This window comes from Myodes glareolus, chromosome 8 (assembly GCF_982192425.1).
Source record: "Myodes glareolus chromosome 8, mMyoGla1.1, whole genome shotgun sequence".
NCBI classification, from domain to species: domain Eukaryota; kingdom Metazoa; phylum Chordata; class Mammalia; order Rodentia; family Cricetidae; genus Myodes; species Myodes glareolus.
The window spans coordinates 9,476,917-9,501,012 of record NC_142033.1 but is presented as its reverse complement, the minus strand read 5'-3'; the positions used below and the strand labels follow the sequence as shown (position 1 = coordinate 9,501,012).

Here is a 24,096-nt window from a genome sequence, read left to right as displayed (position 1 = left end):
AGGTGTTTTTTCAAAACTCTAGGGATCAAGCCTGTAATGGACACCCTACCCACCTCGGGCAGCCCTCTGCTTCTTTTCTTTTCTTAACTCAGCCTCAAGGACTATGATTCGGGAGACCTAGACGCTGAAGGGTGGCAGATGGAACCCCGGGAACTCTCAAAGGCAATATACCTAGCCTCGCCTCGCGTTCCCAGTCCCTCCTCCGTGCGCCAAGGCGGGCAACTGTGGCAACATAGGGGTGGCAGCACAGGGGACTCCGGGTGCCTCGACTTTCCATCAGCCGACTGCGGAGTGGAGGCCGAACAGAAATTACAAACTCCCTAGACAGAAATACCTGCCCGCCCCTACGGATGGAGAACTGCACACTTTGGGGTCAGCGCTCGCTTGAGGGACAGCGGGGCACTCTGCGGCAGAGCGGCGACCTCGCGCGCCCCTCCGGCCCCTGCATTGTGCCCGGGGCACAGCGGCCGCCTGCGGGACTTACCCCACAGCCGAGGTGCCCCTGCCTTAGGGAGGAGCATCAGGGAGTGTACAGCCCCTAAGTGCAGCAGGCACATCAGGATCACGTTCCTCTAGACGAAGCTCAGTTGCTTCCCGTGCGTGCCCAACTGCTCCCGGCCATCGCCGCACGCGGATCCCTCGAGGCCCGCACGGATTTCCTCCTTGGCTGGGTCGGCAGCTGAGGCGGTGGACACTGTTGTTCCTGAGCGGACACACCACACTTCACATCTCCGCTCGCTTCTAGAATGCTCTCTTCTTCCGAGTGGCCCGAGGGTGCAGGTCTTAGCGGTTGGCATCTGTTGCTGGCCTGTCACCAGGTCACCGGCCAGCACTGTCAACTGTGAGGAGGAGGAGGGGTGGCAGGGGCGGGAGTGACGCGCAGAGGGACGTGGGAAGGGGGTCGTGGGGAGGGTCGGGAGGGGAACAGGAGGAGGAAAACCTGCACAACAGGGACCTATCAGGATCGCCTGTGGGGAGTCTGAAAGGGAAAGGCGGCCCTTGGCCTCCCTGCCGGACCTCTGGGGCAGACCAGGAACTAAAATCGGCAGCTGCTGCCTGGGTGGTGCGTGGGATGAGGTTCCCTGGGCAGACAGACATCTCACAGCACTCCTGTCGTGGTATGCGCATTTTTCTCCAGATTCCCCCAAATACAGTTCTAGACAATACCTTATTGGGAACCCCACTCCCCTTTTTCTGAAACCATAGACCATCTCTCTAGAATAATTCTAGCCTTAACTTATACTTAACTTGTGGCCAGAGCCACCAAAATACTCTTAAATCCTACTGTTTATATGTAAAACTCCTTGGCCCGGTGGAGGGGGTGGGCAGTTGCTCTCTGCTCAAACTGGGCAGCCATGGATGATGTAAGCACACAGGAGGCACCCAGTGAATAGAATACCTTTGGGGGATACAACTGATTGGACGAGGGGGCTGGCAGGCAGCGCCGCACCTCCACTTCGCAGTTCTGTTGATGGCGAATTCCCACGGACAGATTACTGTTTCCTGCCAGACAGAATAACTTAAAGCTGCCCTGAGGAACCGCACGTTAGAAAGATCACGGAGAACGTTTCAAAGAAAACTTACTTAGGAAAATCCCGCCTGTTTCTCCCCTCCAAGGCAGACCTCTAGCTGCCAGAGGCTGGGAGCTGCAGAAGCAAAGGGTGAGCTGGTGCCCCAGCAAGTGCCACCATAGGGGGACAGATGGAGGGGGGGTTTCTATGTTACACTTCCAACTTAATGGCTTTTGGTTTGATTTTTGTTTGGTTGTCATTCTTGTTTTGTTTTTTTTAAAGATTTATTTATCACATATACAGTGTTCTGCATGCATGTGTGCCTGCTCGCCAGAAGAGGGCACCAGATCTCATTATAAATGATTGTGAGCCAAATGCTGGGAATTGAATTTAGAACCTCTGGAAGAGCAGTCAGTCCTCTTAATTCCTGAGTGAAGCCAAGTTCTAATTGGTCTTAATAATAAAAACCTGGAGTAGGAGATCAGGCAAATGCTTAAAGATCAGGGAAGTAAAGGAGCCAGCCCTAAAGAGTCTTCTTAACCCTACTGAATTCTCAGACCAATGGGGCTGAGCTCCTGTCTCTACAATCCTCAGACTGAGTGGGCAAGATCCTGTCTCTACCTCCCTAGTGTTGGGATGAAAGGTGTGTGCCGTCACTGCCTGGCCTCTGTGGTTAACTAGTGGCGAGCTCTGTCCTCTGATCTTCAGGCCAGCTTTATTTGTTAGAGCACAAACAAAATATCACCACACCTGAGCCATCTCTCCAGCCCCTTGCTGGCTTTTAAACCCATCTCAGCATAAATTTCCTTTCGAGCAAAAACAGAACTATTCTTCCAGTTTTTGAATCTTTGCATCTGAGTTTGAAAGAGTGTCATTTTGTTTTGTTTTGATTTGGTTTGGTTTTTCGAGACAGGGTTTCTCTGTGTGGGTATCCCTGGCTATCCTGGAACTCACGCTATAGACGAGGTTAGCCTCAAACTCAGATCTTCCTGCCTCTGACTCCCAAATGCTGGGATTTAAAATCGTGAACAGCCACCACCACCCAGGTGTTTAGTTTTGGTTTAAAGCTGATGTTTTGATGACTAGTTACTGAGAATCCAGTAGCTGCTGCCTGCAGTGAAGAATAAATGTGTAAGAGGGAACCGTATCTTTCCAAGAGTAAACAGCAACCACTTGTTAAACCTGAGGTTTAGGACAGTACCTCTCCATGTAGTCCAGACTGACTGATCTTATCATCCTCCTGCCTCAGCTGTCTGAGTGCTGGGATTACAGGTGTTGTCCCCCTATCAGTCACCACCGACCTTTAAGCACGGTTATCATTAAACCAAAAATCCTGAGCTGTAGAGCCATATATTAAAATAGAACCATTTACAAAATCCAGTTTATCCTTGGATAACAAACTCCTCTTCCCATAATCTTTATACTTCGGAGGAAAAAAAAAACTGTTTGGGGTTTAGCTGAGCTTACCTCCGTCTGTTGATATGAAATGTCCCCAACACCATACAGTGGGGGGAAAAAGTCAATGTTGCATTGCAAAGAGCCTAGCTCTGATGCCAGTGGGGGCCAGGGCTTTGTACCCACACATATGGGATTGTGGGCCCTGGGTCACAGCCACACTGCTGCCTCTCATGTGTCTCACCTTCCTTTTTCCGAGTCTCTCTCTCTCTCTCCAGCTATGGCATTCTCACGCCAGGGAAAATAAACCCTAACAGTGAGAAGGCCATGAGTGAAAAGACAATCCCTTCACCTTTGGTTGGGGACTTGAACTCACATTGCAGCTCAGGGTCCGTCCAGAAGGCCAAGGGGTTGCCCCAGTTACTGGAGCTGTGACCATCTGCCGAGTCACAGGAGCCTCAGCCGTGCTGCAGTTTTGACGTCAAGACTCTCTCCTGACACCAATGCTAGCACTGTGCTTTTCCAACTACGAAGTGAGCTTGCTTTATTTATTTATTTTTGTTTTTGTATTTTCGAGACAGGGTTTCTTCTTGGTGTAGTTTTGGAGTCTGTCCTGGAACTCTCTTTTAGACCAGGCTGGCCTCAAAATCACAGAGATCCACCTGCCTCTGCCTCCCAAGTGCTGGGATTAAAGGCGTGCACCACCACCCACCAAGTGAACTATCTTTAACTGTGTATGTGGGAAGAGGGGCGTCTACAAAGGGAACTGAGCAGCTCTTGCAAGCTGTGAGAGAGCCCACTGGACAAACGCTCAGCTCCCTCAAACAGCCCATCAACCCACATAGCAGTCTCACTATGCATTTCCTGGTTTTCTAACCTGCTTAGAAAATATGGCATAAATGAAAATTATTAGTGTTCAGTCCTCTTCCAGATATAATGGGAATCAACGGTTTTTTGCTTGTCACACTGTTATACATAACAGTAGATAAAAGTCACCTGACAGAAAACATGACTGGAAAATATGCGCCTTTTATTAAGGAGCCTGACTGTAACAAACGTTTTCTTTCTGAACTTAGCTTTAAGATTATAGGTAATTTACTACCTATACAGGGGAGCAAACCTCTAATTATGAAACGAGACAGTTCAATCTTGAAGCCAAGCAGACCACAGATAATGTGTGCTGAGATATGCAATGCCCAGTGCCCTCCTGTTTATACTGAGCTAATGGTCCACTCTGCACTGGCATTTGCCAATACCTATGGAGCAACTTCCATCTATACCTACAGGCTCGGACCAGGCTCAAGTGCGGTTTTTTCCCCCTGTAGCAGCGACGCTCAACCTCAGGGTTGAAACCCCTTTGGGGGTTGAACGACTCTTTCATAATTGCTGCATTTTTAATATCCTCCATATCAGATATTTACATTGTGATTCATAACAGAACCAAATTATAGTTATAAAGTAGCAACAAGCTAATTTTACGGCTGGGGTCAGCACAACATGAGGAAGTGTATTAAGAGGTCACAGCGTTAGGAAGGCTGAGAAGCACTGCTCCACAGTGATAGGATGGAACCGAGATCTTATATCTGCCGACGAGCGCTCTGTCACAGAAGCACAACCCTGACTTCCACATATACATAGTGGTATACCCATATACACAGGGGTACACCCATACACACAGGGGTACACCCATACACACAGGGGTACACCCATACACACAGGGGTACACCCATACACACAGGGGTATGCCCATACACACAGGGGTACGCCCATACACACAGGGGTACACCCATACACACAGGGGTACACCCATACACACAGGGGTACACCCATACACACAGGGGTACACCCATAAAGAAAATATAATAAAAACGTAAAGAAATAAAAAGACCACAAACACATAAGATAGGATTACACACTTTAATCTGATTGATGGAGAAAGTAGGGAAGACATCAGAGAAATTTAGTTTTAGGTCCATTTTATACACAGCCAGACACAGTTTTTCTAAAAAGTACACAGAAGATTTAAGTCCACTCTTTGTCAGATCCCTCAGGAAGCTACTGTGTGTAGTCCAGGGCAGACACTATTTGCAGAATAGGAAATCATAATGGGCAAGAGGGTTAAACAAAGGAAAGCACCAGGGTTCAAGCAGTTCTAGGGTGAGTGTACCTGCAGAAATCACGTCAAAGCTCCTGAGTGGCTGCCACAGACACATGCTAATGAGGGTTGGTCCACTCTTAGCATGGCTGTCTTTGGAGAAGGGTGATGGCAGCGGGCCGGGCTGCTGGTCTCAGACGCCCAGCTTACTGGCCTGACTGAGGACCACCTTGAGGACCGGCATGAACGCGGACGTCTCGCTGAAGTTGCTGGTGCTGACGATGTGCGTGTGGGCGCTCAACCCTTCCGAGTAGTTCCTCGTCTCAATGCTCCTGGCAATGCTGTGCAGACCGTTGATGATGGCTGGGGAAAGCTGAAATAGAGGGGACTGCCCCATGAGACCCTGAGAGCATTAACTCCAGAGACTGACACATAGCCTGAAACAGATTCTTTAAGAATGTGTAACTAGCTAACATTTCTGGAATATTTATAAAGCAAGAAAACATGTTAGACCAAGTAAATGTTACATTTTAAAGTAGAACCATGGTAAGGTGGCTCCTGCGAAGTCACTGATGAACTACACATGCATCAGTCTCTTCTGGCATTTAATTTTTATTTTTTTATTTTTTTTCTTTGCAACTAGATCTTGCTACATTATGCAGTCTGGTTTCACAATCCTGGGCTCAAGTGACCTTCCCTACTTTCTCAAGTTTACCTGGCTGTGTCCTCTTTCTCTCTGTGTCTAATGATATGTTCTGCTAACAATGAACTATGTAGCTGAGAATGTACTTCTGACTCTTCTGTACCCACCACACTGGCTTGCCCGCCACCTCTTAAAATCAAAGTCTAGCTCTCTGTCGTGGTATCACTCAGTACACTCCATATTTCAGCAGACTCTCCTTAGGATCAGTCAGAGACACAGCTCTTCCTACTAGATCAGCTTTCTCTGCTTTGGTTCTCATGAGAAATGCTATTTTTACCAGATGGGACTCAGTGTGACGAACAGGATTACTACAACACCGTCAGGCGGTGCTTGTCCCTCCACTCTCAGCACTGTCATTATTAAACTCTCAAATGGAGCAGCAGGTGAGTTCAAGTGGGCAGGGACTCCTTGCTGTGGGTTCTCTTCCGTCACAGAACACTCCCTGGCCAGGCTGTGACACCTGGCTTTGCTTTCTGTATCTGCGTCTTAGACTCCTGAGAGATGAACAACAGAGCACCTGCCTTGTCTCTGGTTTCCGATACACGGCCATGAAACGAGCAGCAGGCTGGCTACCTGGGCCCAACGCAGTCCAGTTTGTATTTCTGATCTTTGCTACAAAAGGGCTCATTTCCCCCGATCCTGGTGTGTCTCTCCCACCCCACATAAATGAGGTTTGGAAAGCCCACCTAGCTTTCCTGGCCATTTTGCCCTCCACACTTTGTGAGCAACAAAGAATAACTGTCACAATGTATCTTTGTCCCCGGAGTAACTTACTGTCTGTTCCCTAAGTTTGTCGTACAGAAACTCCAGGCGTTTGCTGGCATCATCGAGCTTCCTCTTGGTTTGCTACAGGAGAGAACAACAGGCATTACACTCGAATCTTTCGATGCCAACAATGCAATGGAGGCACCATGACCACAAGCTCGAATAAGTTGCTGGAATGGACATTAGTTCTCTACTGAAGGCAGGGAGGAGATGACTCTCTTTCAGAGCACAAAATGGGGCTTAAGAAGGCTTCACGTGGATCGTGAAATCGCTTGACAAGGAGTGTCATTTGCTATGTTTAATCCTGCCTCTTTCCAGGCCTCTAAGGCACCAAAAAGACAAAGGAAACATCTCTGTCAGTAAGATGGGGCGAGTGTCACAGCAAGAACACTTACCTAGCATGTGGCCCGTGCCCCTGGGGAATGTGGATCCCCAGACCTCCTCCCTCCAAAACAGATGACTAAGGGTTAAGTGGTGAAACAGATCCATAAATTAAGGAGTCACATTCTGCTTCAATCTACATACTCAAGTACACAGTGGAAACCTTTCCAAACACTAAAATGAAAGGTTTTAAAAATAAAATATAAGTGATCTTTAAATACATCAACTAGCCTTGGAAAAAAATCACATCATTCTTATTGAAAGTCTACCATGTCCTATACTGAAGACAAAGTCTTACAGATCAAAAAAAATTTTTTTTAAAGATTTATTTACTTATTATGTATACAATGTTCCTCCATGCCAGAAGAGGGCATTACAAATGGTTGTGAGCCACCATGTGGTTGCTGGGAATTGAACTCAGGACCTCTGGAAGAGCAGCCAGTGCTCTTAACCTCTGAGCCATCTCTCCAGCCCCAGATCAAAAATTCTGATAAATAGGAAAAATAATAATCACAGTATTTTTATGCTAGATGGTCCAAAATGAACAGGACAGGAGATTGGCAGTGCTGGGGGAGTAGAGAAAGTCCTGAGGCTCTGACGTGTGAGCAGAGGTCTAAGTCTGGCCTGAGCAAATGAGGCCTAGAGGAGTTGGGTGGTCAGAAGGGGCAGCAAGCACAAGTGCCGGGGTGTGTGTAGGCAGGGGTGCCCGGCCTGCGTCTCAGCAGAGGAGATGAAGCCAATAGAGTAGCACTGCATACTAGATGTGCTGCACGACAGACATGTGTCTAATAAACGACTCAAGCAGGTCTTCCCCTTAACTTTCTCATCTGTGAACGAAGACTCTACCAATCATAAGGCTGTCATGAAGGTCAAATGTTCACTATGCCACCAAGTAAACTAAGTGCAAGCCTTACTAGCTCCGACACACAACCTGTAGGACCTAGAACAAGGGACTTTATAAAAAAGATTAAAGAGATTATTTTACTACTTTTATGTGTATTCACGTTTTTGCCTGCATGTATGTGCACCACATGTGTGCACCGCTTTCAGAGGTCAGAAGAGGGTGTCAGACTCCCTGGGAGTAGAATTACAGACAGTGGTTGGCTGCTATGTGGGTGCTGGAAATGAAACCCAGGTCCTCTGCAAAAGCAACAGTGCTCTTAACTGCTGACCCAACTCTCCAGCCCAGGTTATATTTATAATTAAATAAACTCTGAGGGGGAAAATACATACGGGATCTGTGGCTGAAGAGAGGCAGCGCTGGATAAGGTCTTCAAACGTGGTCTTCAGAATGAGGTGCTCATCTGGAATAGGTTTCTTGGTAATTTTTTCTGTTGGCAGAGCCTGAACGTGCTGTAAGAATTAGTGTTATAAAAACAATCAGAAATGACCATAAAGTATTTCATATACAAAATCCTGATTCTATGTGAAAGAGAGGACCAATCACCTTATAGACAAAAAATACAATGAAGACTTAATGTGCGAAATTACCCAGGATAAGGTACCACTATGAGTGCTAGCGTTCCTTGGGCAGCTTGGATTTTATACGGACTGGGGCTCTAGCTAAATGGTAGGAAGCTTTTTCAATGAATGTGTGGCCCTGGGATCAATTCCTATCTCTCTCTCTCTAATGCGCACGTGCGCGCGCACACGCACCCGGACATACAGCCTGAGTAACTGACTAGTTACTTACATAACCCTTTCTGTTGTTTATCCTAGCATCCGTCTATCCTTTTACTCCTTTTCTGTTTCGTTCTGCTTTTCGAAGACAGGTTAAGAACAACTCAGATGATGCAACTTGCAGCATGGAGAACTTCTTCAGGCAGGATCTCTCAACAACCATCTAATCTACAGCCTTCCTCTCAGGCAGGACTTTGTTCCATTTCCTCATACTAAACACTGACCCAGCTCTTCACATTTTTATGTGCAGGTCAAAACATCTTTGTCCTTCTAAGTATCACTCTGAGAGGTGTTAAGAGTGTTAAGACTCTGCCAGCTAAAGTATGGAAGTCTCTCTTTAGAGCTGAAGTATGGAAGTCTCTCTAGAGCTGAAGTATGGAAGTCTCTCTTTAGAGCTGAAGTATGGAAGTCTCTCTAGAGCTGAAGTATGGAAGTCTCTCTCTAGAGTTGAAGTACGGAAGTGTCTCTAGAGCTGAAGTACGGAAGTCTCTCTTTAGAGCTGAAGTACGGAAGTGTCTCTAGAGCTGAAGTATGGAAGTCTCTCTCTAGAGCTGAAGTATGGAAGTCTCTCTAGAGCTGAAGTATGGAAGTCTCTCTAGAGCTGAAGTATGGAAGTCTCTCTAGAGCTGAAGTATGGAAGTCTCTCTAGAGCTGAAGTACGGAAGTCTCTCTAGAGCTGAAGTACGGAAGTCTCTCTCTAGAGCTGAAGTATGGAAGTCTCTCTCTAGAGCTGAAGTATGGAAGTCTCTCTAGAGCTGAAGTATGGAAGTCTCTCTAGAGCTGAAGTATGGAAGTCTCTCTAGAGCTGAAGTATGGAAGTCTCTCTAGAGCTGAAGTACGGAAGTCTCTCTAGAGCTGAAGTACGGAAGTCTCTCTCTAGAGCTGAAGTATGGAAGTCTCTCTAGAGCTGAAGTATGGAAGTCTCTCTAGAGCTGAAGTATGGAAGTCTCTCTCTAGAGCTGAAGTATGGAAGTCTCTCTAGAGCTGAAGTATGGAAGTCTCTCTAGAGCTGAAGTATGGAAGTCTCTCTAGAGCTGAAGTATGGAAGTCTCTCTAGAGGCACAGCTAGCTGAGGAGGCTTTTTGTTGTTGTTTGTGGGGTTTTTTGTTTTGTTTTGTTTTTCCTCAACAAAGAGTTTCTCTGTGTAGCCCTGGCTGTCCCGGAACTCAGAGATCTGCCTGCCTCTGCCTGATTGCTAGGATTAAAAGTGTGTGTGTCACCACACCCAGTTTAGCTTAGTAGGTTTTAAGCAAACACATTAAATAACATAACTTATAATATTTTTATTTAACATTTTAAAAAGAAAAGGCTATAAAATAGCTTTTACTTAGCAACTTCAGATGCAGTAAATACTCAACCAAACTTGAATTATGTACTGACTAGATTAAAATACTATAATTACTGAGACATAGTAAATATACACTCCCAAACTGTATGATTCATGTCTCAAAAGCTTCCATATAACCAAGTAATTGAAAAATAATATACATATGCACAATCAACCTCCTAAAATGGGGTTCCTATTTTGAAACTAGAATTGTGTTAAGTTTACATATCATAGAAACATACTGAAGCGAGCCATCTTCCTATGCCAGATTTATGTTACCTGGATTGTGTTCCCAATAGGAGCTCCCGGTGCCCCTTCAATGTTGGGCTTTGAGAAAGATGGGGGCATGCCTGTTTGACCAAGAGGTTGCTGTACACCATGGAAGGGCTGACCACCTGCAAGGTGCGGCTGTGGGAAGGAGGCCTGGCTTGACAGTGGCCCAGGAGCTGAAGGTTGCTGCTGCATCATCTGTGACTGGGGGTCACCAGCAGGGTTCATGATTGGTGATGTAATGGGAACAGGTGGCATGAAGTTCTCAGGCATCTAAGATGAGGGGAAAAATTAAAACATCAGAACTAGGAATAAAAAGGAAAACATTTCCTTAGCTGCTGTGGAACAATGGTCTTGTACCCTGTAAAGATTTGTTACTTGTATTTTAATAAAATGCTGATTGGCCAGTAGCCAAGCAGGAAGTATAGGTGAGGCAACCAGAACAGGAGAATTCTGGGAAGAGGAAAGAGTCAGTCTGCAGTCCTGACCCAGCCCTGCAAAGGAAGCGAGATGAGAATGCCTCACTGATAAAGGTACCAAGCCACGTGGCTAACACAGACAAGAATTATGGGTTAATTTAAGATGTAAGAATTAATTAATAAGAAGCCTGAGCGAATGGGCTAACCAGTTTATAATTAATGCAGACCTCCGTGTGTTTCTTTGGGACTGGACCTTTGCCAACACTTAGCTAATAAAACTAGAGTACTTATAGTCTTAGAGTACTCATAGTTAAATTTTCATTGCAGCGGAACCCTTTTTCAAATGGAATCTTACGCAGCATCCCAGAGGCAAACATCAGTGTAGACCTATGTGGCTAACATGGGTGAGGAATACACTAAGGGTCATCTCCCTGTCATCTCACACAGACTCACAGTAACAGTCATGGAGGCCATGGTATTCCATGTAGCAGTACAGGAACCAATGTGTCATACATGTGTGCTCATATGTTGCATGTGTGCCTGTGCACATATTAAATGACAAAAGGGTGTCAGTTCAGTTTCATAGATCTCTAAGTAGCTATTACTTGGCACTAAAAACAGCAGATTAAGTTTCTGGTTATTATTACCTTTTGTTGGGGCTTCCTTACTAACTTAATGTCTCCCAACTTTATGTTCTAGCCTTTCAGTATTATACTTGGAGGAAAGAATTCACCAAGAATTTCAATTTCAATATATATAGCTTCAAAGAAAAGAGAAGAAAAATACTATTTTGTGTTCAAATTATTGACACTGTGTAATAATTATTGACATATAAACAATGCTAAGTACAGGCATTTCTTCATTTAATATTGTGACAGGGACAGCAAAATGGCTCAGTGCGTAAGGGCAGCTTTCACCAAGTCTAAGGGCCTGAGTCAATCTCTGGGACTTACAAGGTGGAAGGAAAGAACTAACTCCGCAAACTGTCTTCTGACTTACACATACACATTGTGACATGTTCACAAGTATGCATGACACACACAAGCATGTGTGAGCACATGGGGAAAAATCAGAAATATTTAAATATTAAATATTTAAAAAACTATTAGAGGGGATGGGGAAATGGCTCGGGGCTTAGGAGCAGTGGCTGCTCTTCAGAGGACACAGACTCAATTCCCAGCACCCACATGGCAGCTCACAACTATCTGTAACTCCAATTCCAGGGGATTTGACACCACCACACAGCCAAATATGCAGACAAAACACAATCGTTAAAAAATATTGCAAAAGAAAATCTAAAATGTAATTATAAATTACACAGCTAGAACTAAAACAATTAGGAGCAAAGTGTGAGACCCTGCTTCCTGCTGCTTGAGGCCTGCAGGAGAGTGACACCCGCCTTTTAAGGGGGCTTTCTATTATACCCGTCACCAGAAAAAAGTTTTACTGAGGTTTGTCACAGGTGGGAGAGGTCAGCTGACAGGGTCTCACTACAGGATGCAGACAAGACTGGTCTCAGACTGTGACCAGTAGTTGGGATATAGGTTCTAGGTTGTGTTTATTGTTTCTTGGTCTCTTATTCAGAGGACTGAAATAAGGGTCAGCATACATTTGCAAAAGCGGTAAAGTGACTTTATTCAAAGCAAAAAAAGGGAGAAAGGTTTGGATTAGGAACCCACTGTCAAGACTGAGCACATGAATGAGGTTGCTCAGTGGTCCTAGGTTGCTGCTGTTGTTGTTCTTGTTATGGTGTCTAAAGGCAGGAGGGGCTGGCTTCTAAGAAGTATAGTTTTTGTTCTCTATTTTGACTGATAAAATAATTTATAAAACTTATTTATCCACTGCTTAGGCCCCACAAAATAATTTATAAAACTTATTTATCCACTGCTTAGGCCCCACCTCACAATACATCTGGCTTTAATCATGTGTAGACACAGATGATAAGTAGGAAATTCTTCCTAAGAGTTGGCTTGCGGACACAGTTTTGCTTTATCACACGTGTCCAAACCTAGCTCAGGCCAGGTCAGCCTTTCTACCCTTGCATTTGTATGTTTGCATACCTTGCAAAAGAATGTTTGGTTAGAATCTGTCCAAGTTTGGTGGTCTTTAAGGGGAGAAATTATTCCACTGTTCAGTGTGGGAGTTGAAAATGGAGGCCCTAGGCAGCTAGCTAGGTGCACTGTGCAAAGAAGGAGTGTGGACATGGAACGTGCAGGAAGTATCTCGGCTGCCAAGCACACGGTGAGAGGAGGGATGGAAGCTCAGCCCAAGCTAAGTCCCAGCTCCTAAGTCATTCCCTGCCTCGGCCTCCCAGGTCCCTGAGACTGGGATGGAGGTGTAGGCTGCTCTCAGCACAGGGAAAAGCTTGAGCAGCATTCTGTGATTGCCTTCCTGTCACCCGATTAGAGGAAATCCTGGGGCAATGAGTTGTACACACATTAATCTGCAAGCTTTGCCTTGCAAAGGATCAGTTAAGCGTGGTGTGCTCTACATGGCTACAGGTGACTAACAACACAGACATCCACTGGGTAGAGGAAATTTCCATTACCTTCTTCTTCTTAGGTACTCTGTTCAAAGCTGGAGGGTCGTTCCAGCCATTCTGAGGACCTAGAACAGACAACAGAAGTCAGTTTCCTCCAGAACCCTGAAAGGGAGAAAGTGACTCATCTCACTCTTCGACATTCCCCTCAACTGTGAGGGGATACAGGCTGTGAGCCATACAGGCTCGAGCAATCAGCAGGGTCACACAGGGCTTGCCTCAGTAGGCATCATATCTGACAGCAGTGCTACTCAGAGGGAAGGGACTGTCCCAAGATGAGGCTGAAGTCCTGTGTCTAAACTGACAGGCAGCCTCCAAAGCTAGTCCACCCTTCTCTCCAGATAACGAGCACAGATCGGTGGGTGTACTTCTGCAAGGTGTTCTAGCACCCTTAACATACAAAGAATAAAGGGAAATGCAATTCAGCAAGCATATCACAGATGCTAAACACAGTCCTTAAACACGTCTTAAAAATAAGACGTAGGAGCCCAGGCCAGGTAGAATGCTTGCCCAGAACAGGAGGCCCAGGTCCCACGCCCAGGACCACAAGACAAACACCCCCTCAAAAAACAAAAAAAAACCCCAAAAAAACCCCAGAGCTCAACTATACAATAGGAGTAATTCTCATAATTTCTTGTCTTAAGAAACTATAGACACTTACAGAAAGTTCCATCAGAAACTGGAAACCCAGCACCCCGGAATCTCAAAGTACAAATGGCCATCGGGAGAGCACGGTATCTGAGTACCTTACAGAGCATGCTGACACTGACAACTGCCCAGTTCTGACGAGCTCACGTTAGTTACTATGGAAGCAGCCGGCTGCTCGAGCACAGCTGTGAGTGAACACAAGGCGATAGGAAGTGCTGACTGCCCGTTTCCAGTGTGCTCTCTTCAGATTTCCCCCTTGTTTGCTAAGCTGATACACATATTAAATCACAACAAAACTGCTAAGCAAACAAAAGAAACTGGTTCATGCTTAACGTTACCAAACAAGGCCAGCTCTCTTCTAAACATAATGGACTTAACTGCTTTGCTTTTTAACTAGAACTCACTTCCTACAAATTCACCTGAGACAGGAGGCTGAATAGGCTCTGAACACTCAGGAGCTGGTCTGGCTGCTGAGCCACGGTAACAGCCACCACACAGAGGAATCAGTCCAGTCTCTCCCATCACCTCACATCCTTACCTGGGTACCGCAATCCTGTCATGTTCATGTAAGAGACACAGCTTCTATGATTTAAGGCTGTGAGTTACCACACACATTCGATCACTTCTAAAATTTGATTCAATTAAGAAGCCAAATAAAAATTATACCAATCAGATTTAGGGTACATTCACATGCATTATTGTTAATGTCCATTCATTAGCTGCATTTAATGATTAAAGTATTTCAAACGTATGTTTTACAACCAATTCACCTTCCAATACAGATGCCTGGTCTTGGAAAGATTGGTTTTCTGTAGACAAAATGTAAAAGTCACTTAGACAGTATTATGGAAGACATTCTAAGCTCAAACAATTACATTATACTTTTCCTTCCCTGCTTAACAGCGCCCAGAAAAAGCAAATGAACCTCAAAGGAACAAAACTTGCCTTACAATTTTTAAAATTTACTTACTACAAGGTCTCTACCTGGATAGCCTAGACTACTCACTATGTAGCCCAGGTTGCAGTCTAGGCTAGCTTCAAACTCATGATCCTTCTGCCTTAGCCTTGCAAGTGCTGGGCTCACACACAGGCACTACCACATTTGCCCTAAGACTCACTTTTAAGTCAAGTTATGTGAAATGTCTTCTATTCAATTAAGAAAGTTATCAGTTTCTTTGGGTAAATTCCTTAAAGTTGTATCAAATACAATGAACTCTTAAACAGCATTTTCTCTTCTGACTATGCTATCTCTTCTAAGAGAAGTTTACCTTTCACTTAGAGACCAGTGTTCCCTAGTCTTTGTCTTGACAGCTTCTCTGTTGGCAAATGAAGCTCAGGATATCCTACGGGCACAGCACCCCAGATGACACCTGCTCACACCACATGAAGCTCAGGATATCCTACGGGCACAGCACCCCAGATGACACCTGCTCACACCACACGGCACCAAGTGTTTCCATGCTGGCAGCATTCAAAGCTGCGACCCTAAGCAGACTGAGAACCTTGTTTAACCATAGAGTATAATGTTCAGATAGGGCCTAATGTTATCTTTCCAGTGAGTCCCTAGGTGACGCCAGCATTGTTGTCAAGCCTCCAGCAGTAGAGAGAAGCAAACAGGCTGACCACACTCCGTGCCCACCTGCCCGGTACTCAGGGGGCCACAGATCAGAAGCATGGAAGTGGCTACATTCGTCAGCACACAGTCTTTCAGAACCCACCAGCTTCACTTGACAAGGGAAGAGCCAAAAGAAAGTGATCTCAGCTGAGCTTGAGCTCCACCCAGATACACATCCTGGAGAAAGCGAGAGGTAGGAGAGGAGGCCACAGCCTAAGATCTACTGCTCAGAAAATGACTCTGGCGTTCCCTGACATGTTCTCCTTACAATATGGCTTCTAAGTGCAAGCCAATCTCTTCATCTAGGGTTTAACTGAAGAAAAGAGTGATCCATACTGCCTGTGTTTACGTGATGACTTTATACCTTCCAGCCTCACTACCCACAGAAGACATAATACGCTAACACTACAGCTAGCCAATGTCTGGAAGGTCACTGTGGGCTCCATAAGGAGACTAGCCGGGCTCCAACTCCAGACCTCGGCATCTGGGCTGGGGACACCACAGATGACACCTACAAGTACTGGAAACAGGTTGGCTTTGAGCTTCTTCAGAGAGAGTGCCTGCAATATGCCCTCTCCTCACCCTGTTGACAGGAAGGGACAGGGTAGGCCTCTCCCAAGCAGAAGCCTGGGGACTGAAGCATGGGACACTCAGCTTTCACCAAGTAGCAGCAGAGAAAAGTCTGCAGAGGACTTTCACATGATCCCTTAGTGACAACACTAAGGTCAGAATGAAGTCAAATTCAAAGTTAGCAGTGAATCTGAACCAAATCAGAGTCAAGACTCCCAAGAGAGCAGCCAGTTGGTAGTTTGAATGAGGAACCAAAACACAGTTTACTGAATAGGGAAAACTTGTACAATCATCAAGCTTTCTCCCATTATACGCTCACTGACTCTGACTACCATCAAATCATGCAATGTTTAAACATGTTTAGTTTCAATAAACCCTGTCATTTTCTCAATTTAATACATAATTTTGGCTTATCTAAAGTCTTTTGTAAAAATGTGGTATTCAGTGTGCAGCTTGCATGTGCGTGCGTGTGTGTGTGTGCATGTGTGCGCGTGCATGTGGGTGTGCCATAGCTCACATGTGGAAGTCAGGAGACCTGCGGGAGTGCTGATGCAGGGTCCCTCTCGTCCTTGTCACTGAGTCTCACTCCAGGCAGCTGGCCCACCGCACTCAGCTTCACAGGGTCCTGGAGAGCTCAGGCTGCAAGGCTTGCACAGCCAGCACTTTTCATCATGGCCCTAGTCTGATGGGTCCTCCTTCAGCCAATGGCCTTTGAGAGGCTGGACCAGGTTGGGCGAGGTCTTGGGTACCAAAAGGTGCACGTGTCTGCTCTCTCACTTCTTTGTGCAAAGGACTGTGATCTGTGAGTCCCCTCTAATAAAGAACCCCTTTATTACACTCCATTCTGAGCCAGTGTGGGAGTCTTTTATTCGCCTTCTCTTTCATTAGTCCTTAGCCCTGTCCAGTCCTGCCCCCCTCCACTGTCTCCTCCCCCACCCTCTCCAAGGAGCAGCATCCATTCCTCTGAGCCTCTGACACACACGCTCATATATTAACTGAAAGCTTGGAAGTCTGCAGGATCCAACAGGAATTACCCACTGGCCAACTGGAATCTCTAAATCCCCAACAAACCCACGGTTCAAGACACACTACAACATGACAAGATGTCTAGTCATAATAACTTCAACAAAAACTGTAGGGAATCCAAAATGGACATGGTGAGGTAACTGCACCTGAGATGTAAAGGAAGGTTACATGCAGGCTAACAGGCAACAGGCATACACGTGCATGCTGAGTATCAGGGAGCGTTAGTTTGGCTGTTTTCCCCATTAGTCATTCTGTCTCTCAGCCAGGTTAGAGCAATTGTACAGCACCCGCAACCTCATTGCAAAATGGACTTTTGCACAAGGAGGAGAACAATGCTGTGCAAATATTCATCTCCTGTTAGAAAGTGACAGACACCCCAGCAGTGGTTTGGGGAATTTCTATAAATCCACTGGGAAGTGTCTATCACCAAGAGCAGCCCTCCAGCACAGGCTGTGACGACACAGACCCCCGCTAACGGAGACCAGCGCACACACTCCTGAGACTGCTCACAACTCCTGTCTCCTCAGCTACAATGTTAACAGGACTAAGAATTTCTGTTTCGTGGGGTTGTGAGGACCTAAATACAAAACACACAGCAAATGCTAGGTCCTGTCCAAGACATTTAACACATGTGAATCCTCTTCTACTTCCTGTACTGCTCTTTAAGAGGATTCACTTGAACCACACTACCCTTTAATAAGGATCATATCCACTGCTCCGAATGGTGGCTGATGCAGGTTTCCAGGGTGGTTCTGGAACTCTACGAGCTGGCACTCATTTCTAAACGGTCAAACTGCCGTGTCTGCAGTGCATCACTGAGACGTGTGTGGCCGGCTCCCTATTTGTAGTTAAGAAAGACAATAAGGATTTGGAAGCGATCATTGTAAACGGAACAACGAAGGCTCTAGGATGAAGACCACTGAGCAGCCTGACACAATCTGGTGCTGTTCGGCTCTCTTGCCTCACTTCACGGCCGAAGAGCGCAAGCTGTCCCTCTGTCCGGCACCTCCGAGGCATCCAGCTGCCCTTCCAGCCAGTAGAGCGCCTGTAGTGCTGCTGCTGGCAAGTCCCCGCAGTGTGCTGTTCAGTTTTAGTTACTGCTAACCTCTTACTATTCTCAACCGTGTGCACATATGGGGAGGTGGGAAGTGGTGTTAGGCACCCACTGAGCAAGCATCCACGGATAAAGGGAAGACAACAGAAGTGTCTACAGTCCTTACAGTCATTCTCCTTCTCTGAATGCTAAGATTACATATTAGAGAAGGGAAAAAGAGATGGATTTATAATTCTGGGATCCACCATGCATAAGACTTTAGAAGCAGGAAAATTTTAAAATATTTTATATCCACATTTATTGTTGTATTTACTTGAAAAGAATGCTTCTACCACAGACTTATGATAAACGTCTACCAATGTGAGTTACTCTTAGCATTAAAACCAGCAAAATACAGAACAGACTCTGCCAACACAGCTTTAGGGATTGGGGCTAACCAGGCTCAAGCTTTGCCCCACTGGTGTGAACGCCCATTATAACCTGGAAAGGAAACTACTCTCAAATGCCGACATGCACAGAGGCCTTATTTTGAGTTTTCTTTCTTTCTTTGTGTGTGTGCGGAGGGCAGGAGACAACCCCCGGGAGTCACTTCTGCCCTTCTACCATGTGGGCCCTGCTGGAACCAAACTGTCAGGCTTGCAAAAAGTGAACCACTTTACCCACTGGGCCAGCCTGCAAGCCCACAAATCATTTTTAAAATCAAGAACATTTTAAGGTAACTGAGCACACTACAGCTCAAGTAAACCATTGAAGGGCTCGAGCTATAGTGTAGTGGTAGAGCATTCCACTAGCACGGGAGGCCTATGTATAATCCCAGATGCCCCTGTCCTGCGTTTCTGCATTTCATGGAACAGGACCAGCTAAGCCCAATCTCAACTACTGTTCCTCTCACCCACTAATTCTGTTCCTTTCATAGTGATTTGGCAGCAGGTTATACCCCCTTAGCATTGTGAGCTCTAGACTAAGGGTTTCCTCATCTAGCAACTGACACTCATTATGGGAGGCTCACAGTCAGAGAGTTTGAGAACTTGTTATAAACACTCAAGCAACACCTCGCATTACTCAGTTCACAGACCCTTGGAAATGATGCCCTCTACCCACCCACGAGCTCTGAAACCCGAGGCCCAAGCAAACCCCTTCCAAGCGCAGACCTGTTCTTTGGGATGCAGGCAGCTCACTGGCAGCAGGCGGTGTACCTGTTGTTCCAGGAGGCAGTGCATAAGCTGAAGACGATGGTGGAGCTCCTGGTCCGCCATGCTGGAAGGACGCTCCAGAGGAAGGGGGAGGGGGAAAAGAAGCAGCAGAGTTGGAGGTAGGTGAGGAGGTTTGTTGTGCTGTGTACATCTGAGGCTGCCCAGAATAAGGAGCGGCAGGGGATATGTATGAGGTGTTAGGATAAGCGTTAGAAGCAGGAGGAGCAACAGGCTGCTGAGGTCGGTAAGCTGCTGACCCCCCTGTTCCGAAGGAATACTGCTGGGCTGGCTGGTAAGCTACATCAAGGAGAAGAAACAGAGATTTTAATTAGTTACACGTTTGTTCTGACAGAAGTTGGAATGATTTTAGTCATTACTGTTAAAACAACATGACCAAAACCTAACACTTAGGACTGGGGATGTGGCTCAGAGACAGAACACTTGCTTTGTGTGGGCAAAGCCCTGGCTTCCATCTCTAGCACTTCAAAAAGAAAAAGAAAAACAATAACAGGAAAAACACCATTGCTAGAATGCTGCTGGTGATAAACATTTTGGACAAAGATCCAAAGAGCTGTTAAAACTGACCCTTTCCTGAGACTTCCCGCCCTGTGAAGACTTGCAGAGACAGCTAATAATCACAAGACGGAGGCCCTCAGGACTTCTGTGCCCAGAGCGTGTCCTTTTCTTGAAAACCCTATAGTTTCAAGAACTTGTTGGCAGCTCAAGACTTCAGCCTTCAACCTGAACCTATCCTGGGAGAGCCCAACACCACCACACTCTGAAGGAGCAGGGCAGGCAGGGCAGGCAGGGCAGGGAGGGGTCTCTGCAGTGCACACCTGGTGCATCTGTCCCCTGAAAACAGCATCACTAAGCACTGCATGGAAAGGAGTCAAATGGATACTTGTGTGAAGAACCCCACAGCTCAGAAGGCCTTGCAAGGATAAGTTCTTATGTGGGGTACCTTGGTTTTTCCAATTGTTTAATCTTACAATTGTCTCCTGAGATCTTTATTTATTATGTTCTTGTTTGTTTGGTTTTTTGAGAGGGTTTCTCTGTAGCTTTGAAGCCTGTCCTGGAACTAGTTCTTGTAGACCAGGCTGACCTCAAACTCACAGAAATCGGCCTGCCTCTGCCTCCCGAGTGCTGAGATTAAAGGCGTGCGCCACCACCTCTTGGTTGGGTCTTTTATTCTTAATTTTAATAGTTGTTTAATAATTTTACCTTTAAGGTCTTTATTTGGGTTCTTTATTCTTAGTTATGAAACAGTAGATTTTGGGTTGGTTGATTTGTTTTTCTTTTGAGATAAGGTCTCTTTATATAGCCCTGGCTGTCCTGGAACTATGCAGACCAGGCTGGCCTCGAATTCAGATATTTGCCTGCCTCTGCCACCTGAGTGCTGGGATTAAAGGCACTCTGCTACCACACCTGGTTGTAATTTTTTTTTTTCTCAAATGTAGTTGCTCTCTGTCGGGTCCAGAGAATATACAAACCAAAAGCATATGCTCATAGACTATGGGATTCGGCAGGCTAGAACGGCATCATCTGTTCATTGCTGCAAACATATGTGGAGCAGTGCCAAGGGTGTGTGCAAGGGAACATATGAAGGGACTCTGTACTTTCTGCTCAAGCTTGCTATGAACCTAAATTTATTTTTTTTAAATCTACACTAAATAAAGTCAATGATAATAATAAAGTGGAAAAAGAAAATAATAAATGTCCATGAACCAATTTCTCAAAGCTGCAGTTTCTGTCATGTTGTCTGAAGAAAAGGGTATGTACTGATAATTTCTACAGCTCCGCCCCCACATGACACACAATTCTCTTCTTTAGCATGACGGAGGAATGGAGCACTGTTCTTTATGGGGTGAAAGACAGACTCAGGACTGACTCTCTCTGTCTCTCTGTGTCTGCCCCCACCTCCCACCTCTCTGTCTCTCTGTGTCTGTCCCACCTCCCAACTCTCTCTCTCCTGACACTGGAGACTGAACACCGAGCACTCTAGCACTGAGCTACATCCTAGCCCCCTTATTTATTCTGTGAAAGCTGATTTGACCATGGCTTTGTTGCCGCTAAGTAACTGAGGGAAGATGAGCCACTGTGAAGACTCCAAGTGTCCACTACTTACGCTGTGGCTGTGGATAAGGTGGTAGCTGGCTGTGCATATGGCCTGGAGATGTCGGCAGCGGAGCAGCAGTATTTGGATTAACATTGCCATGCATTATGAAACCTGGAGGTGGAGGGTTTTCTCCCTAGGAAATAAGAATAGAGTGAAAAGGAAGATTAGATTTGGGACCAAAAACATCAGCAAAGGGCCTTGTAATCTCTGAAATGGAATTTGTGTTTATTTTTTTATCAATTTTAATATGTTAAATTGCATTTTGTATATACTACTTTCTTGAGGACACCCCATTTTTCTAGGTGACACATTCTGAGTGATTTAAAGGTCCAAAGAAACTGTAGTGAATGGCAAAGGCTAACAGCCCATAACAGGGTCAGTAACACTGTCATAACACTGTGCTAACACCGCAGTAGGGCAGCATGGTAACACTGTGCTAACACCGCAGTAGGGCAGCAATGGTAATACTGTGCTAACACTGCAGTAGGGCAGCAATGGTAACACTGTGCTAACACGCGGTAGAGCACCAGAGTTTTCATCTCCACCAATTCCTGCTTACTTCTCCAAATTCTGTAAGTATCATAAAGGGGATTTTCAGTTTTCGATTTCTGCAATGTTTACAAAAAAGAACAAAAGAGAGAAACATCTTCAATAAAACTCAATTTAAACCATTATTTGAACCTTTGTTGAGATATTTCTAGCTCAAGTAAATTTAGAACTGCATAAGAAGAGAAAGTATAAGAAAATAAATTAATTTTCCTAAAAATTGCCACTTGCATCCTATATGCAATAAAATGCAACGAGCAGCAGATGGATGCAGAGTAAGGACCAGAGAGGAAGGAGGAAGATGGGCAGAGAATATATAATCATATATATATAATTAGGTAATAGTTATATATATTGTTATATATTTAAGTGAGCAGATCGTGCTCAGGAGGAATAATGAAGGATATACCTGTGTGTCAGAGGGAGAGGCTGCAGGTGGATGCCTGGGAAGGGCAGTAGGAGTTTTGTTACTCCAGGTAGTGACAGTAGGGGCAACTCTAACCTGAATTGAACAAAGAAATACCAATCACAGAAAATAAAAAGTAAAAACGTTAAAAGAAGAAACAAACAACTCAAAAGGTCTTAAAAGCAAGACACAAAGCAAGAAGCAAAAGCGGCAAGAGTTCACATAGTCCAGCGACTGTGTCCAGGGCCAGCCAGTTACAGCAGGCAAGAGGTAGGAAGGGCTCTGTATGAAGGCTTCAATCAAAGCGCAAGAAACAGCCCATTCCAGAGTATACGAGGAGGGGCTGGAGAGGTGGCTCAGCTGTTAAGAGCTCTCTGGCTGCTCTTCCAGAGAACTAGGCTCGATTCCCAACACCCATAGGATAGATCACAACTGTCTGTAACTCCAGTCCCAGGAGACCTAGCACATACAAGCAGGCAAAACACCCACAACACATAAAAATAAATAATAGAAAGAATAAGTAGGAAAGAACGATCCTTTAGATAGAAAAAGATGGTGTTGTGGGCTAACGAGTAAAACCTAGTAAGGTCCTAGTGATCTGCAGCATGCTGTATCTAGCCACTTCACAAGAAATTAGATACTTTCTTCTGTCTGGAGATTCAAAATCATATAATCAAAGCATACTCAAGCTGGCTATTGAAGATTACTCACCTAAGCCCAGCCTTTACTTAAAGGTGATTGTTAAGGTCATACAGCTCACTGGTGACGGAGCTAAGAGCTAACTGACCTTTCAGTTTCCAGCCAGTGTATCCTCTACTGTACCACACTGGTCACGCTCAAGTCCTGTCTAAAAGGTTCCTAAAGCCCTTGTAAGTCAGAAAATCCTTTCTGGTATGCAAATCTTTACAGAACTCCAGTACACACACACATGCTGTACTGGCTAAAAAGAGTTAAAACGTACCTGCTACTGATCCAGCTCCCTTTCCTTCCATCCCTTCCCTTTTCCCACTTGCAAAACTACTTTAAAACTCTACACCACTGTCCTCCCCAACTCAGCAAGAAAATCCCTGTTTTATGTGATTGAATTTACTTGTTGTTCTTAAAAGATAATATTAGTAAAAGGAAAGCAGATTATTTTGTGATTTACAAAAAAGAACAAAAGGGTTGTATTTTATTTTTGAGACTGAATCATGATGCGTAGCTCTGGTTAGCCTGGGATTTGCTATGGACACCAGGCTGGCCTCCAACTCAGATCCACCTGCATCTGCCTCCCAAGTGAGTGCAAAGATTAAAGTAGTGTATCTTCATACCCAAGAAAGTTCAACAGTCTTTAAATGCCTTTACCATTTCCCAGAAAGAAAAACCTAAAGACAGAAAGAATAACTGTTCTTTTCTCCCAGTGTAGGGTAAGTCTTGTTTTATTTAGTATCTTAAGAAACTGCTTAGTCAGTTGGGTGGTGGCAGTGCATGCCATTAATCCCAGCACTCAGGAGGCAGAGGCAGGCAGATCTCTTTGAGTTCGAGGCCAGCCTGGTCTATAAGAGCTAGTTCCATGACAGGCTCCAAAGCTACAGAGTAACCCTGTCTTGAAAAAAAAGAGAAGAAACTGCAAATCCAAAGACAAGGTGACTGAAAATTCTAATCCTAGTTTAGCTTCAAGCAGCCATGCAGTGCTGAGAAATGACGTTTCTGTGTCTTGACCTCTGCTAGGTCAGTTGAAATCCTACCTCTCCACTTCCTTGGCCAACATTTCACCACCACCCCCCATTTACATCCCAGGCTTTATAAGCACAATGTCCAGGAAAGCAGTTTATCTGGATAATCCCTACAGCAAGAA

The 24,096-nt window shown here is 45.4% G+C and overlaps 1 protein-coding gene across 29 annotated transcripts in view; it reads right to left on the bottom strand.

Moving 5' to 3' along the window:
- Positions 1–4,809: 4,809 nt before the first annotated feature.
- Positions 4,810–24,096, bottom strand: part of Sec31a (SEC31 homolog A, COPII component) — a 56,605-nt gene continuing 37,318 nt past the window's right edge. For 6 of the 29 annotated variants that reach the window (XM_048426638.3, XM_048426620.3, XM_048426673.3 and 3 more), the window contains 9 exons: positions 22,263–22,355; positions 21,317–21,440; positions 19,150–19,488; positions 14,504–14,542; positions 13,095–13,153; positions 10,137–10,400; positions 8,084–8,203; positions 6,479–6,550; positions 4,810–5,374 (listed from right to left, as the gene is read on the bottom strand). In XM_048426638.3, coding sequence (XP_048282595.2) covers positions 5,195–5,374; positions 6,479–6,550; positions 8,084–8,203; positions 10,137–10,400; positions 13,095–13,153; positions 14,504–14,542; positions 19,150–19,488; positions 21,317–21,440; positions 22,263–22,355 — 1,290 coding nt within the window. In that variant the 3' untranslated portion in view covers positions 4,810–5,194. The remainder of the gene's footprint in view (positions 5,375–6,478; positions 6,551–8,083; positions 8,204–10,136; positions 10,401–13,094; positions 13,154–14,503; positions 14,543–19,149; positions 19,489–21,316; positions 21,441–22,262; positions 22,356–24,096) is intronic. The other 23 variants (XM_048426688.3, XM_048426740.3, XM_048426720.3 and 20 more) reach the window with 8 other exon arrangements.